The 12853-nt window shown below is 42.3% G+C and overlaps 1 protein-coding gene across 3 annotated transcripts; it reads left to right on the top strand.

Annotated features, from left to right (window-relative positions):
- The first annotated feature begins 44 nt into the window (after nucleotides 1-44).
- Nucleotides 45-12471, top strand: SKP2 (S-phase kinase associated protein 2). 3 transcript variants are annotated; one of them, XM_042028492.1, is made up of 10 exons: nucleotides 45-151; nucleotides 886-1142; nucleotides 2683-2794; nucleotides 3098-3241; nucleotides 3738-3872; nucleotides 5090-5188; nucleotides 6659-6786; nucleotides 8379-8430; nucleotides 9581-9688; nucleotides 10810-12471. In XM_042028492.1, the coding sequence occupies exons 1-10, from the start codon at nucleotides 144-146 to the stop codon at nucleotides 11018-11020; spliced, it is 1254 nt and encodes a 417-aa protein (XP_041884426.1). In that variant the 5' UTR covers nucleotides 45-143; the 3' UTR covers nucleotides 11021-12471. The 3 variants fall into 3 exon arrangements, with proteins under 3 accessions (XP_041884426.1, XP_041884428.1, XP_041884425.1); XM_042028494.1 differs by lacking the exons at nucleotides 45-151; nucleotides 10810-12471 and adding an exon at nucleotides 10231-10789 and having other exon boundaries at nucleotides 584-1142; XM_042028491.1 differs by lacking the exon at nucleotides 45-151 and having other exon boundaries at nucleotides 603-1142.
- Nucleotides 12472-12853: the final 382 nt, after the last annotated feature.

Here is a 12853-nt window from a genome sequence, read left to right as displayed (position 1 = left end):
GCCCCCGGGCGGGCACACGGCTGCGAACTACAACTCCCGACAGTCCCTGCGGCCTCCCCCGCTGCGGCTTCCGGCCGGTGCCGGGATGGCGCGGTGCTGAAAGGCGCGGGGCGCGCGGCGGGGCGCGCGGGCCTTCCAGCGCCATGTACAGGTACGGCGGCACCGGAACACGAGAACGTCGGGATGCGCGGATGCGCAGGGACACGGCCGTACCGCTGCTGGGCTGCGAGGGAGCCCTCGCGGCCGGTACCCCGGCTGCTCGGGGGTGGCTGTGCGTGGGAACCCCGGGAGCGGGTGTCGGTCCTTGGGGAGCGGGAATGGGCTCCCGGGCGTGGGAGCGGTGCGGGGATCACAACGTTGTGTGCGTGTGTATGTGTGGCCCCGCGGGTGGTCCCGGGAGTGCGGGGAGCTCTGCTCTTGGAGCTGGCGGGGCGGGGGCCGCCTTTCTCCCGCCCGCAGCGGGCGGCGGCCGCGAGTGGAGCTCCTCCCGCCTGCCCGTGCATCCCGCCCCGCTGCCCGCGCTGCCGCCCCGCCGTGCGAGGGTCCCGCCCGCTGCTGTCGCGGCTGCGTCCGGGTTTGGTGGTGCTGGGAGGCTGCCGTATCCCGCCGCCTCCGTTGGCTCCACTCCCCGGTCCCTCGCCCGCCCCATCCGGGAGCGGGGCGCGCTCAGTCCCTGGCGGGATCTTCCCCCAAAGTCTGCCAGACGGAGCACACGCCTGCGCTGTGGCCGCTGCTTGTGCTTCCAGCGCCCGCAGCTCCCGCACTTAGTCGCTCTGCGTGTGGGTGTGGAGTACGAGTGACTGAAATGCTTCAAGGATCCCCACCCTGTGTTTGGTGTCAGTCTGGCAGTACCCTCAGATCCTCTGGGTTTTGCTGTGTCTGCAGAAAACACCTCCAGGAGATCCCATCCTCTAGCACTAATGTTTCCACCAGCCTGGAATGGGACTCCGGCAAGTCCTCGGAGCTTCTCTCGGGCATGGGAGTGTCGGCCCTTAAGAAAGACAAGCTGGGCAATGAAAACACACCACAGGACCTGCTGGTGTCGTCACCCTGTCTTCCTCCAAAACGGCAGAAGGTGAAGGACAACGAAAAGGACTTTGTTATCCTGCGCCGGCCGTGGCTGCTCCGAGAGACAGAGTCAGGTACCGTCACCCTGCTCCAGGTTCTGCTCGCCCTTCAGTAGAGGTGGAGAGTGGGCATTACAAGTCCACCCTGCTTCATTGTTTACTTTTTTTTTTGCTCTTACCCAGCAGAATGTCACTTTTAGATCTAGTGGCTTTCAGGCTTGGGATGATAAATTCTATTTTATATATCCATTTAAACGGGGGTGGTGTGTCTGGCTCCAGATTTGAGGTCCACAAAAAGCATGGTTCTCTGCCGCCTACCCCTGCGAGCTCCTGTGCGTGTGTGCTGGGGGGGGGGGGTTGTGCTGCACGTCCCTCTGTCCGTCTGCTCTTGTCTATCTGTGTGGGACATGGGTGGCACCTTGGCCCAGCAGGGGCCCTTTTGTGAATCAGTGTTTTAAGGTCGTTCAAAGAATCATCAGCAAAGGTAACAGCAAAATGAGGTTTAATGTAAAAGCGAAAGTATGACAAAGTTTGTTTGCAATGTTCACTCTAGTTAGTAGATGGTTAAAGCACACAGAGAAAAAGAAAGCTGAAATCAATCAGTCTAAAACCAAATTCAATCTGAAAATTATCTGTTTGGAGGCGGGAAGGGAGGGGTAAGGAGTGCAGGCTGAGGTGTACCGGCAGGGCTGTGTCTCAGCTGCTGGTGGAGGCAACCACTGAGCGATGTGAGTGACTGTGCCAGAGAGCTACAGGGAAAGTACACCAAAGGATGGAAGGCTGTTGGGCTGGAAAGGGACTGACAGGGAAAGAGCAGGGCTCTTGGACACTTGAAGAGGGGCTTATCGAATGCTGGGTTCCTTTCCCTGGTGTCAAGATGTGGTTTTAGTCTGAGTATGGGATGCAAAATAAATAAGCAGCTCTTTCCAGACATTGTGCTGTCACACAGAAGGGTGGGCATGCCTTCAGACAATCCTGTTTTTATATAAGACAGAGTGCTGGGTCAGAGGCAGCTGTTACTGAGCTCCACCACCCAGAAATCTCTCATGTGAATCACGACATCTTCTGGAGCCCTGAGAGAAGCTGCAATTGCACCGTATCGTTTCAGATAATTCTTGGAGTGGTGATAGCACGCATGTTTTAGTAAGCAGTTTGTAGCATCTCATTTTTCCTGTGTATCACACGGAAGCATAGCTTACATTGGGCTCCCTTCTGGGACCTTTGTATGCATAGGAAGAGTGAGCATTTTAGTGGGGGGTGGGGGGAAAACACCAGAGAATCATACAAGCCTTAGATTAGGGAGGCAGCAACTAAGATGCTCTTGTTTCCCAAATGAGTATATGAGTAATGTTCATGGCTTTAGTATGTATACAAACTTGATATTACACAAACCCTTGCATTTGCCAGTCGTGCCTAGGCAAAGATGGTAAAATCCTACAATGATGAGCTGCAAGGGTTATGAATAGTGAGCTGATGTCTGATGTAGGCTGATGTATATATTTTTCTGTAGAGAAACTGTAGAGGTGCTTTTAACAACCAAACCAAACAAGGCATCTGACCAGCAGGCAAAAATGAACCAGCTTTAACTAGAACGTGTTTCGTTCTTTCCCTAAAGGTATTTCTTTGGATGCACTTCCAGATGAATTGCTCTTGGCAATCTTTGCCTATTTGCCCCTAAGGGACTTGCTGAAAGTTTCTATGATTTGCAAGAGATGGCATCGACTTTCGTAAGTGTTACTTCTGCCATTTAGTACTAAGGAAAACCTTTGTTTCCATAGACAATTAAGTGGTCTGGTTCTCACCTTATTTATACATACATAATTGAATTTGTGCCATATGTGGATATGTATAACCAAAAGATGACTCATGTATTTTAATATTATTGTAATCTATTAAATAGCTTTCCCTTCTCTGTCTGTTTTTGACACTGAAAACTTGCTGTGGTTGTACTCATAGTATACAACTCATAGGTTGTACTCATACTCATAGACCCGTTTGAGCTCACTAACAAGTAAAATTCTATGCCTTAGGTTTGATGAATCTCTCTGGCAGACTCTTGATTTGACTGGTGGGAATCTGCTGCCAGGAGTGCTTGGACACTTGTTGCCTGCAGGAGTTAGTGTCTTCCGCTGCCCAAGATCTTGCATTGGGGATCCATTGTTTAAAACAAGCAAGTAAGGCTTTTTCTGCATGTTCTGCAGAAACCATGTCTCAAATATTCACAGTCTTTCTGTGTGTTTTTGGTTTTAAGGTAGTCGTAACCAGCAGCAGTGTTTCTGCTGTCTCTGGAGTGTGGAAGAGCTCATCAGTGGTTAGGCATGTGTTGAAACAGGATGATCTGCACTCACCTGTCAGTTATTTAAAACCAAGTTGATGTGATTTTTTTTTTTTTTTTAAGTATCAAGCACCATAAGGCACTTGCAGTTTGTATCTTGTAGACCCAAGAAGTATCATCTCCAGTGTTCTTTTATGGTACACTCAAAAAAATAATTTAACTTCAGCAGGATAGACTTTCAGGTGTTATGAGGAATCAGTAGAAATATTCTCTGCACATTCTGCATGCTTTTAGTGTATGGGATATATTTGTGATATGGGGAATTTATGGAGCAGGTTTTAATGCAATTTTAGAAACGTCACTTTCTTCGTATTTTTATTTTTTTTTTTTTTTAGTCTTCTTAAAATTCAGCACCTGGATTTGTCGAACTGCACAGTGTCTGTTGCAGATCTCCACAGTATTCTCTGTCTGTGTGAAAAGCTGCTGAACCTCAGCTTGGAGGGTCTAGTGCTTTCTGACAGCATCATCAAGTGAGTGACATGTGTCGGAATATTCAGCAAATACCTTCTGTTTGGTGCCATCATTTTGTGCAGGCTAATGAAAGAATGCAGTGGAAAGTTGTTCATTGTGGGAGTCTCTTGAAATGGCCAGGTGCCTTTTTTTTTTTTCCTTCTTTTCTCCCTGCCAATTCCCCAGAGTAACAGGAGGTTGGAGAAACTGCTCGTCTCTCTAGGGTTTATGTGTCCATGTAAGATGTAGAGCAGAGCTACTTTTATTTTTCCATTTTTGTGCTCCCAAGAGAACGCTGTGTTTGGTGTGCAGGTTCTTTTCCATTCCAAGGGCTCTCAGTGGCTCTTCCACCAGATGCTCATTGTGCTTCTGCACTATTGCTCACTTTTTTGTTGAATTTCACTCTGAAGTCCTGGAATATTACAGATTCTGTCAAGCAGACAAGGTGTTTCTTGGTTGGATTGCAAAGACACTAATGGGCGTGCAGTCAACCTCCTGTTCAGTCACACCCGGTGACTGTGGAGGTGCTAGTGGCCATAGGTCAGGTGGCAGAGATTCTGTCTGTTCTGCTTTCTGATGCTTTCCTCACTCCAGGGAGGGGGGAACCAGAACACAAATAAATCAGTATGGCTTGGCTTTTGATACTGGGTAAAAACTGTCTGAAAATTGGGTACTAATCAGGCACTAATGATGGAATTTTATTGCCTTCTGAACAAATGTAGATACTGAGTGTAAGGGTTCTTCCAGGTTTTGCTAACTGCATGTGTGCTCTAGTCTTGCAGACAAATGCATTCAGAGATGCTATTTGGACATGTATTTTGTTCTGGAATAAGCTGTCTTGCAGAGGGGTGATATCAGAAATGGGATGGTTGCTTTGTCTTTGCTAAAGGTGTAGTCATCTCTGATAAGCTGTGGTGTGTATTTATTGGCATACAACACAAAAAGGTGAAAAGAAACCATTTCCTTGTAAACTTAGTAGTTTATAAATAGGCAGACTTGTCAGCAATGTCAAGTAAATGGACAGGTATCCCTTTCAAGGTTTTGCCCTGATGCAGCAAGTAGAGTTGAGACCCTTAGTGACTCAGGTTGGTCAATTGATTAAAGATGCAGTACTTCATGTTTAATGAACAAGTCCCTGCACAGGAAATTAGGTCTTAAAAATAGTCACATCCTAGCAAAGTAAGCAATGTTACAACATTTAAATTTTGTGAGATTTTTCTTTTTTTTCTCTCTACAGGAGCATTGCTAGGAATCCCAATTTGATACGACTAAATCTCTGTGGGTGCTCAGGGTTTTCTGCAGAAACCTTGGAGCTGATGTTGAGCAGCTGTTCTATGTAAGACAAAACCAGTTTTTTGCTATTCCTGAAAAAAGGATTTATTTTTCTTCCGTTAGGCATCCCAGTTATACTTTTATGTAATACTCTTTTTCAATGTGCTTGTTTCTGTTCCTAAATGCCTAACAGTTGATTATTACCTAAACAGTCAGGTAATTTCTTTCCATCAAGCAATTTTCTCATTTAATAGCAAAGATGTACTTCTGTAGTTTTTCATGAGTTTTGCGAATCATCTTTTTGGGTGGGTAAACACCATTTATGTTCCTTTGATATCATGTAAATTTGATTTTCTTTATGAAAACACTATGTGATTCTCACAAAGACGAAGTGTGTGTTTTGAAACTGGAAAGTGAAGTTCCAGACCTCCCTTTGCAATCAGAGTACGGCATGAGTGGCAGAGAACACTGTGCCTTTCCATGATAGAATAATCCTTCCGTAACCTTCTAGTTTATGAAAGGCTGTGTTCAGATTCACAGCTCCAGTGATTAAACCATCTGCTGGCAGCACATCATTGAACTGGGCCCCACTGAGTTTGGGATTTATATCCCAATCTTTCTGCTGACTTCCTGTGACCTGCAGGACTACATATGTAATCTTTCCTTCTGCAAAAGCATGTTTTTTAATCAAATTGCGAATTAGTGGGCAGCCAGAGCCTTAATCTTTCTGTTGCTTGGTCTGATTACTCAGATCATGAGCTCTTTAGAGGATGGCAGTCTGTGCAGTGCACAGTGAATAGCAGATGGCAAACCTGATCCCAGGAATGCTAGTGGCAATTTAACTGTTTTTTCATTTTATGTAGAGAGTGCTAAATGCTCTGGTTGTGCGTTCACTGTGTTTTTGTCCCTTGGTTACAGCTACAACACCTGCACACAGAACAATACTTTGTCCCAGCCCCATGGTGACAGGCTATAGGTAATCAAGCACGTAAAGAGAGTTAAGCTCACAGCATGACCAGTGTTTATATAAAACGGTGAATTATTTTATGCTAATTAGGATTAATTGGTCATCTGACCAATGCTAATAATGGGTGGTGGTTTTTCCTCTCAATGTGACCATCTGTTCAGTTGTAACAGATTCAGGTCACAAACCCGATGAAAAGACAGTGTCTCCTTGTTGCAGTTCCTGGAGAGAACCTTCACTTCCTAAGATATTACCGAATCCCTCCAGTTGAAAGTGGCTTTGGGAAGTCACTTTAACCCCTTTCCCTAATCAGGGTCTAAAATCAGCGCTGTCCTGTTGGATGAGGATTTTCTCTGTTTGGATCTTAAAAATCTTAAAAGACAGATTCTCCTGGATCGTTCATTAGTGCTTAATTATTGTCATACTAGGATTTCCAGTCACGAATACAGGAAGTTGGCAGTAGGCATGATACGAGTATTTGCTTTAAAAGTACAAACTGTAGTAGAAAATACCAGAACATGAACTGCATTTCAGCCATTCTTGTTAACAACTCTGTTCATTTGTCTGTAGGCTGGAGGAGCTGAACTTGTCCTGGTGTGAATTCACAGCTACTCATGTGAAAGCAGCAGTCAGTCATGTTACTTCGAAAGTCACCCAGTTAAATTTAAGTGGATACAGAGAGAATCTACAAATAGCAGGTAAACAGCAGTGTGACAAACCTTTATCCCACTATGGGATAAAGCATCAGGCTTTACAGTTTCTTCTGGTTGGCATTCACTGTATAGAAGAATCATGTACTAACAGTGACTTTTTGTGCTCTGTATAGCTTGAAGTTCTTGCTGTCAGAGACTCTTACTCATATTTCTGTCTCAGTCATGAAGGGTGAGATGATTTTTCTTCTGAATTTAAGAACAGTCAAGTGAAAGCTCATTTCTTCTTCAGCTGAAAGGAACAGACTTACTTCTGAAGTAAGTCCTGGAAGCAGGACTTTGTGTGCTATGATTTAGTTCCAGGAACAGTATCTGGAAGGCTTTCTTAAAGCTTCTGCTGTTGTGGCTGCTGAAAGCATCTTCTGAAGGAGAACAGTTGTAGTAACTGCTTGAGTTTGACTGACATCCATATACCAGTTAATTTGGAAGGCACATAATCTCAGTAATCAATGTTTAACCATTTACTTGCTAATAGGTCTGGGAAGAAAAGTTGTGTTAAGTTGGAGGGTAATAGAAAAGGCAGATAAATCTAGATTTGGGGGAGGGTACATCAAAACGAACAAGTGCATAGCTAAAGGGTGAAAGTCCTTTTGTGGTAAAGAGAATTTAATTTTCGCAATGAGTGAAATATGACAGTAGGACATTGGATGACATACAGGGGGTGACCTCTCATTTCTGTTTAGCATCACACAGACCCCTTCACGCATTCCCTTTGTTGGGAAATAGGTAAATCTTCTTATCTCAGCCCCAAACCGATAAACAAATATGCTACATAATCTTATCCACATCAGGAATTTGAACTTTGGGGCCTCTAATTGGGCCGTTAGATACCATGTGCTGACCTCTTCTGTTTGTCAGACACTTTCTCTGAGTGACTTTACTCTGTTTTAGTGGAATTTATCAGGCAAAAGACTTGAATTAATGATCATAATTAAGGTTTTGTTTAATTTCTGCACATGAATTCTGAAATAGCAAAATTCTCTTGCATGTTGTTGAGCACCTTGCAATGGCTTTTAGGTGATACCTGAACCACAGATGATTCAGTGCTACTTGCAGAAAATGAAAAGAAAGTCTCAAAAAATCTAGTTTAAATCAGGAAAACCATAACGTTTTGTCATGAGGAAAGAACTTTTTGGGGGTAAAAATGGAGATGCCTAAAGGATTTGGTGCTGTGAAAGGGTGTTTGATGTATGGAAAGTTTTTGTTACTTTTTCACTACACGTAAGTATTTCAGGCAGCAGCTCACCATTACTATGTTTCAGTAGATTTCACAGAAATACCATTTGAATTAATCTCTGGCTAAGTTGATGGTTGGTGTAGCTGACTTCTAGGGACAATTTGCTGAACTAAATGTTTCTGTATTGCTGAGGGTTAAAAGAAGCCCATGTAAGGTATCTTGATAGGCATAATCATATGCTGTAAGTCTTAAGCATGTATCTTTTAGTTTAAAAATTGTGATTTAGTTGTGGAGTTTCAATAGAGAAGATAGAAATGAACATGTGTGGAAAGTGAGTAGGCTGTGTAAAACATGTTCATCTTGTTACTGAAAGAGGGACTGTCTCTGTGTGACCTCTTTTCAGATGTGAAAACACTGGTGGAGAGGTGTCCTTTGCTTGTCCATTTAGATCTCAGGTAAGAAGACCTGTGCAGCCAGTCCTTAAATCCTTATGGTTCAAGGGATTAGCATTGAGGCAAGGTTGTGTAGTACTGCACATCCGGGAAGTACCACTCAAACTAAACCTACAAAAGGTTTGCTATTTGGCATGACCTAATCTGGAGAAGGTAAGTAACCTGAAGATGTCTTTGTTACCCCAGCATAAATACTTAAAGGATTTGTTAACTAACAAGAGATAGTAGTTGATAGGTAGAATGGAAGGATGCCTAGAGTTGTTTAGCCTAGCACCCTAGAGAGGGTTTAAGTCATCTCTGATACAAATTTGTTGCTTGGCCATGTAACTGTAAAAAAAGGTGTATTTTGGTTTTGACCTAGTCAGTTACAGTTGATGCCTTATCCCTAGTCCTAGAATTAAGTCAGACATGGTTAAGGGATAAAAGGGTTTTTACTTTGGTATTTAATAGGGATCTTTATGTGCAACAGTTTGTCAAGGTGGAACACACCAAAATGCACACACCCCATACATTGCATATACAATTTTATAGACCTTGCAAATTAGCATATCTGACAAAGATTCCCCAATGAGAGGCTTAAATGAATGGTGTGACATCTCCCTATTCGAAAGTATTCCCCCCCAGATGGGCCTAATCTTAGTTTACAGAATACGTTCTAGAGAGGGCCTTGGCTTTTCAAGATAGCACAAGGCTTTCTGGCCTCCAGCTGTGAGGCCTTCAGGATGTGTGGTGTTCTGGCCTAGCAGAATTCCAGGACTATGCTAAGATATCAGGATTAAAGATTGCAAGTATGTGTGCTAAGGACACTGAGAATACATGAAAGGTATGTAAAAGGAAAAGGCAAAAAAAAATCATCATGGCATCACAGTAATTTGAAATCTGTGTGAAGAACTTGCATATTCATGGCATAAGTTCTGCTGCAGAGTATCTCTGTGAAGAGAAACTTCTGCTTCACTTGCCCTTCAGTGAAAATCAAAATTCCTCCCCCAACAATACATACTTACTAGAGATGAGTTGCTTTCATATTCAGCAAAAACATACTTCAGTGGCAGAAAAAGTAGATGTTTAATAAATTCCTCTGCCTGAATTTTGGAAATACCAGATTTACTGCTGCTTTATACTTAAACCTTAATTTAATGTGTTCTCTCAACAGTGACAGCATGATGTTAAAGCCTGAGTGCTTTCAGTATTTTAAACAACTCATGTTCCTACAACATCTGTGCCTTAGCCGATGTTACCAGATATCACCTGCTGCCTTAGTGTAAGTAACCTCTAAATAGCTTTGTTTTGCTGTTCATGCAGAGGGTAAGTTAATTTAAATTTGCTTTATTTTAGGTTTAGAATTGCAAACTGTTTCACAAAACTTACTGGTATGAGGAATTGGGAATAAAACCAAGATAAAATAACCTGACTGCTGGAACCTGTACCTTTTGAGAATCCAGACTGGAATCAAAGCTGAGATAATCTTTCAGTGGTGTCAGTCTGTACTCATGGAACTGGCTGCTCCATGCATGCCTGGTGTCTCCTGTTAGTGGCATTATTACCAGTGGTACTCATTGCTGGAACGGGAGGTTGCAGTCCTGCCAGTGACCAGTATCAATATCAGTACCAGACTTCTGAGTGTGCAGCAAGGATTGGAAAAGTTGGCAGAGTTGACAATACTGGCTGGCCTAGAAAGCTGTGTATGTTTGCTTTTGTATGCACCTTTATCAGTTATTGATTGTGACTGAAACATGGCTTAGAGTGACTTGTTCATGAGGCCATTCTGCCTTTTACTAGTATAGAAGCTTTCAGTCCTAATAGTTTCAGGAAGGATGTCAACCCAAAGGAAATGGTCAACAATAAGAAGAAAGGTTGTGAGAGGAACAGGACTATTGAAGATGAGGATCTGAAGAACCTTCTCTGTAGCAGCATGTGCCTCAGCCTTTAGATTTTGTCCAGTACTTGCTTATAAGGTACAAAGTTCAGATGATGACTGGGAAAATGTAAAACAATCAAGAAGCTGGGTCTGGCTACTCACCAAAATATTGCTACAAATTGGAGACTGACTGATAGTACTCAAGGGCTTGTGTCCTCTGAGACACATCCTGGCACTTCATCTGGGCAATTTCTTCCACTTGTTCTAGGTTTTTAAGTCCAGGGATATGAAAGGGAAAGGATCAATTTGTTTTCAGTCTGTGAGAGAGATGAGCAAAGAAGTAATTTATTCAGCCAGTTTCCTGAAGTATCAGTACAGCATACTTGTTTCAATTAAATACATGCTTAGGTAGTTTACCCTCTTCTAAAAAATTACTGAAATGGAGTTACCTAGCTTGGGTACAGGCGGGGAAAAAAAAAAGTTTTTTCTGTTTCATGATTAATTTCATATTTTTCTTTTCCTAGAGAGCTTGGTGAAATTCGAACACTGAAGACTCTTCAGGTATTTGGAATAGTGACTGATAGCTCCCTGCAGCTCCTTGAGGAAGCACTGCCTGACATGAAGATCAATGGTTCACATTTCACCAGCATTGCAAGGCCAACTGTTGGCACTAAAAAGAGCCATGAGATTTGGGGCATCAAATGCAGATTGACGCTGAGGAATCCTAGTTTGTGATCATGTACAATGCACCGGGTGCCATGGACACACTGCGTTGAAGCTCCTTAGGAAAAAAAGTGCTGGAGCACCTTTTATCATAGTACTGTTACTGTCTAACTTGGTCTCACTCCTTAATGTTGTTTCATAATATTTTATATTAGTTTTTTGTACTTAAAGCCTTTAAGAAATCTGATAATCTGTGAGCAATTACAGAATATTTCTTTCAGTCTTTCTTTTTTACAGGGGATCTTTGAAAAAAAATACTATGAAACAAATCAACATAATTAAGTAATGTCAGCCTCTAGCAACTGTCTGCAATTTCTGGAACAGCTTGCAGAGGTGCTAGGTATCTTTATAAGGTTTATTAAGGAATTTGCAGAATTCAAAATGAATACTTAGATATTAAATCTATTCAACTACGTAACTGAGAAAAAGGTACAGTAGGATGAATGAATTAAACTTGAAAACAGTAAATTGGGGATATCTACACAGAAGCAGCTAAGAGACAGCTCAATACCATACCAGTTAAGCAGCATAAAGGAGCTACAGTGAAGTTTTTTTTAGGAGGCCATAAAGGAAATGTTTGTCTTCAGTAGCCTTTTTTTTTGGCCAAATAGTCTGAAAAGCCCATTCAGAATTAGCATCTGTAAAAATAGATGATGGTTATCCATTATTTCATGTTGTGGTCCTAGGTTTTCTGATTACATATTACAGAACCTTAATGTAGCTTCTGTGAGCCTAATCATAGTTAAAACTTCCTGTAAAGAATAAGATCTTTCAACTGCAACTGATAAATTGGTAGAAGTCTTGCAGGAGGAGGGCTCAAAGGGTTCTAGATATGACCAAAAATGAGAACCTGGGACTGCAGTGTAAGAATGCTAAAAGGAAGAGATGCTTTGGTGCTATCAAGAGACATAAGTTTGTCTTTTATAATAGTTTGTATGTAGTAGCACTTCAGTTCTTGTATTTGTATCACTAACCACTATTGTCTAGTGTTGATTTTTTTTTTTTTAAAAGTCCCAGGAGAAGCTGAGTAACTGTCCAGAAAGAAAAAAGAAAACCAAATAAAGGATAGGGACAGGTAATGACTTTAAATGAAACTTTTATCTGCATCTGTTATCAGGGTCCTCATGCATAAGCCTAGAACGTTCCAGCAGGTGTTTTAGCTGATAATTTATAGGGCAAAACTTGGACCCTGTGTAGGGCATAAACATAGTGCTGTTTTTCCCATGAATGCAGTAAGCAAGCAGCTGAATTTATTCATGGATGTTTCTAAGAGTAGCTGACATTACTGTAGGGCTTTGCATGGACATAGCTTTTCCCATTGCAGTCTTGAGAAAAAGCATTCAGGAATGAATACCTGGTGCAGAACAGATTAATTACTGTGGAAAGATTGTATGAGTACTAGAATTTGATATTTAACTTGACTTTCTAGAGTATAGTAAATAAAGCATTATCTTGTAATCTAAGTTGGTTTGTTCTTATTAAATTTAACAGTGTAAGGAGTTTATAATGGGCTTGTATCTCTTATAAAGGAGTTAATGGGCAGCATACCTTGTGAAAGCTGGAGGAGTGAGGGGAGGTTGGAGGACACTGGATATTCTATTGCCTCAGTTTGCTACCTTAGAATTACGCTTTAAATTACTTCAAGAAAAAAAAGTAAATCTTTGGAGCATAGCATTACTGTAAATTCTTCTTCTCCCTATGCACAATGTAACTCCATGCAGCTTCTCTTGCATTTAATAAAGATCTAAGAAAGTGCTAGATTGTACAAAATGACTGATGGCTGGGAGAATGCTTTCCCTGATTTGCCACCAGCTTTGGGTCATGGGTTAAAAGGAGAAATTTCTC

The sequence above is a fragment of the Corvus kubaryi genome, unplaced genomic scaffold (assembly GCF_017639235.1).
Source record: "Corvus kubaryi isolate FWS band 111438036 unplaced genomic scaffold, C.kubaryi_AGA036_p1.0 37308, whole genome shotgun sequence".
NCBI lineage: Eukaryota > Metazoa > Chordata > Aves > Passeriformes > Corvidae > Corvus > Corvus kubaryi.
This window is presented reverse-complemented; position numbering and strand designations above follow the sequence as displayed.

Coding starts and splice junctions, on each gene's coding strand:
- SKP2 (XM_042028491.1), top strand. CDS start 806: ATGCTTCAAGGATCCCCACCCTGTGTTTGGTGTCAGTCTGGCAGTACC. Junction 3,242..3,737: donor CCATTGTTTAAAACAAGCAA/GTAAGGCTTTTT, acceptor TTTTTTTTTTAG/TCTTCTTAAAATTCAGCACC. Junction 9,689..10,809: donor ATATCACCTGCTGCCTTAGT/GTAAGTAACCTC, acceptor TTCTTTTCCTAG/AGAGCTTGGTGAAATTCGAA.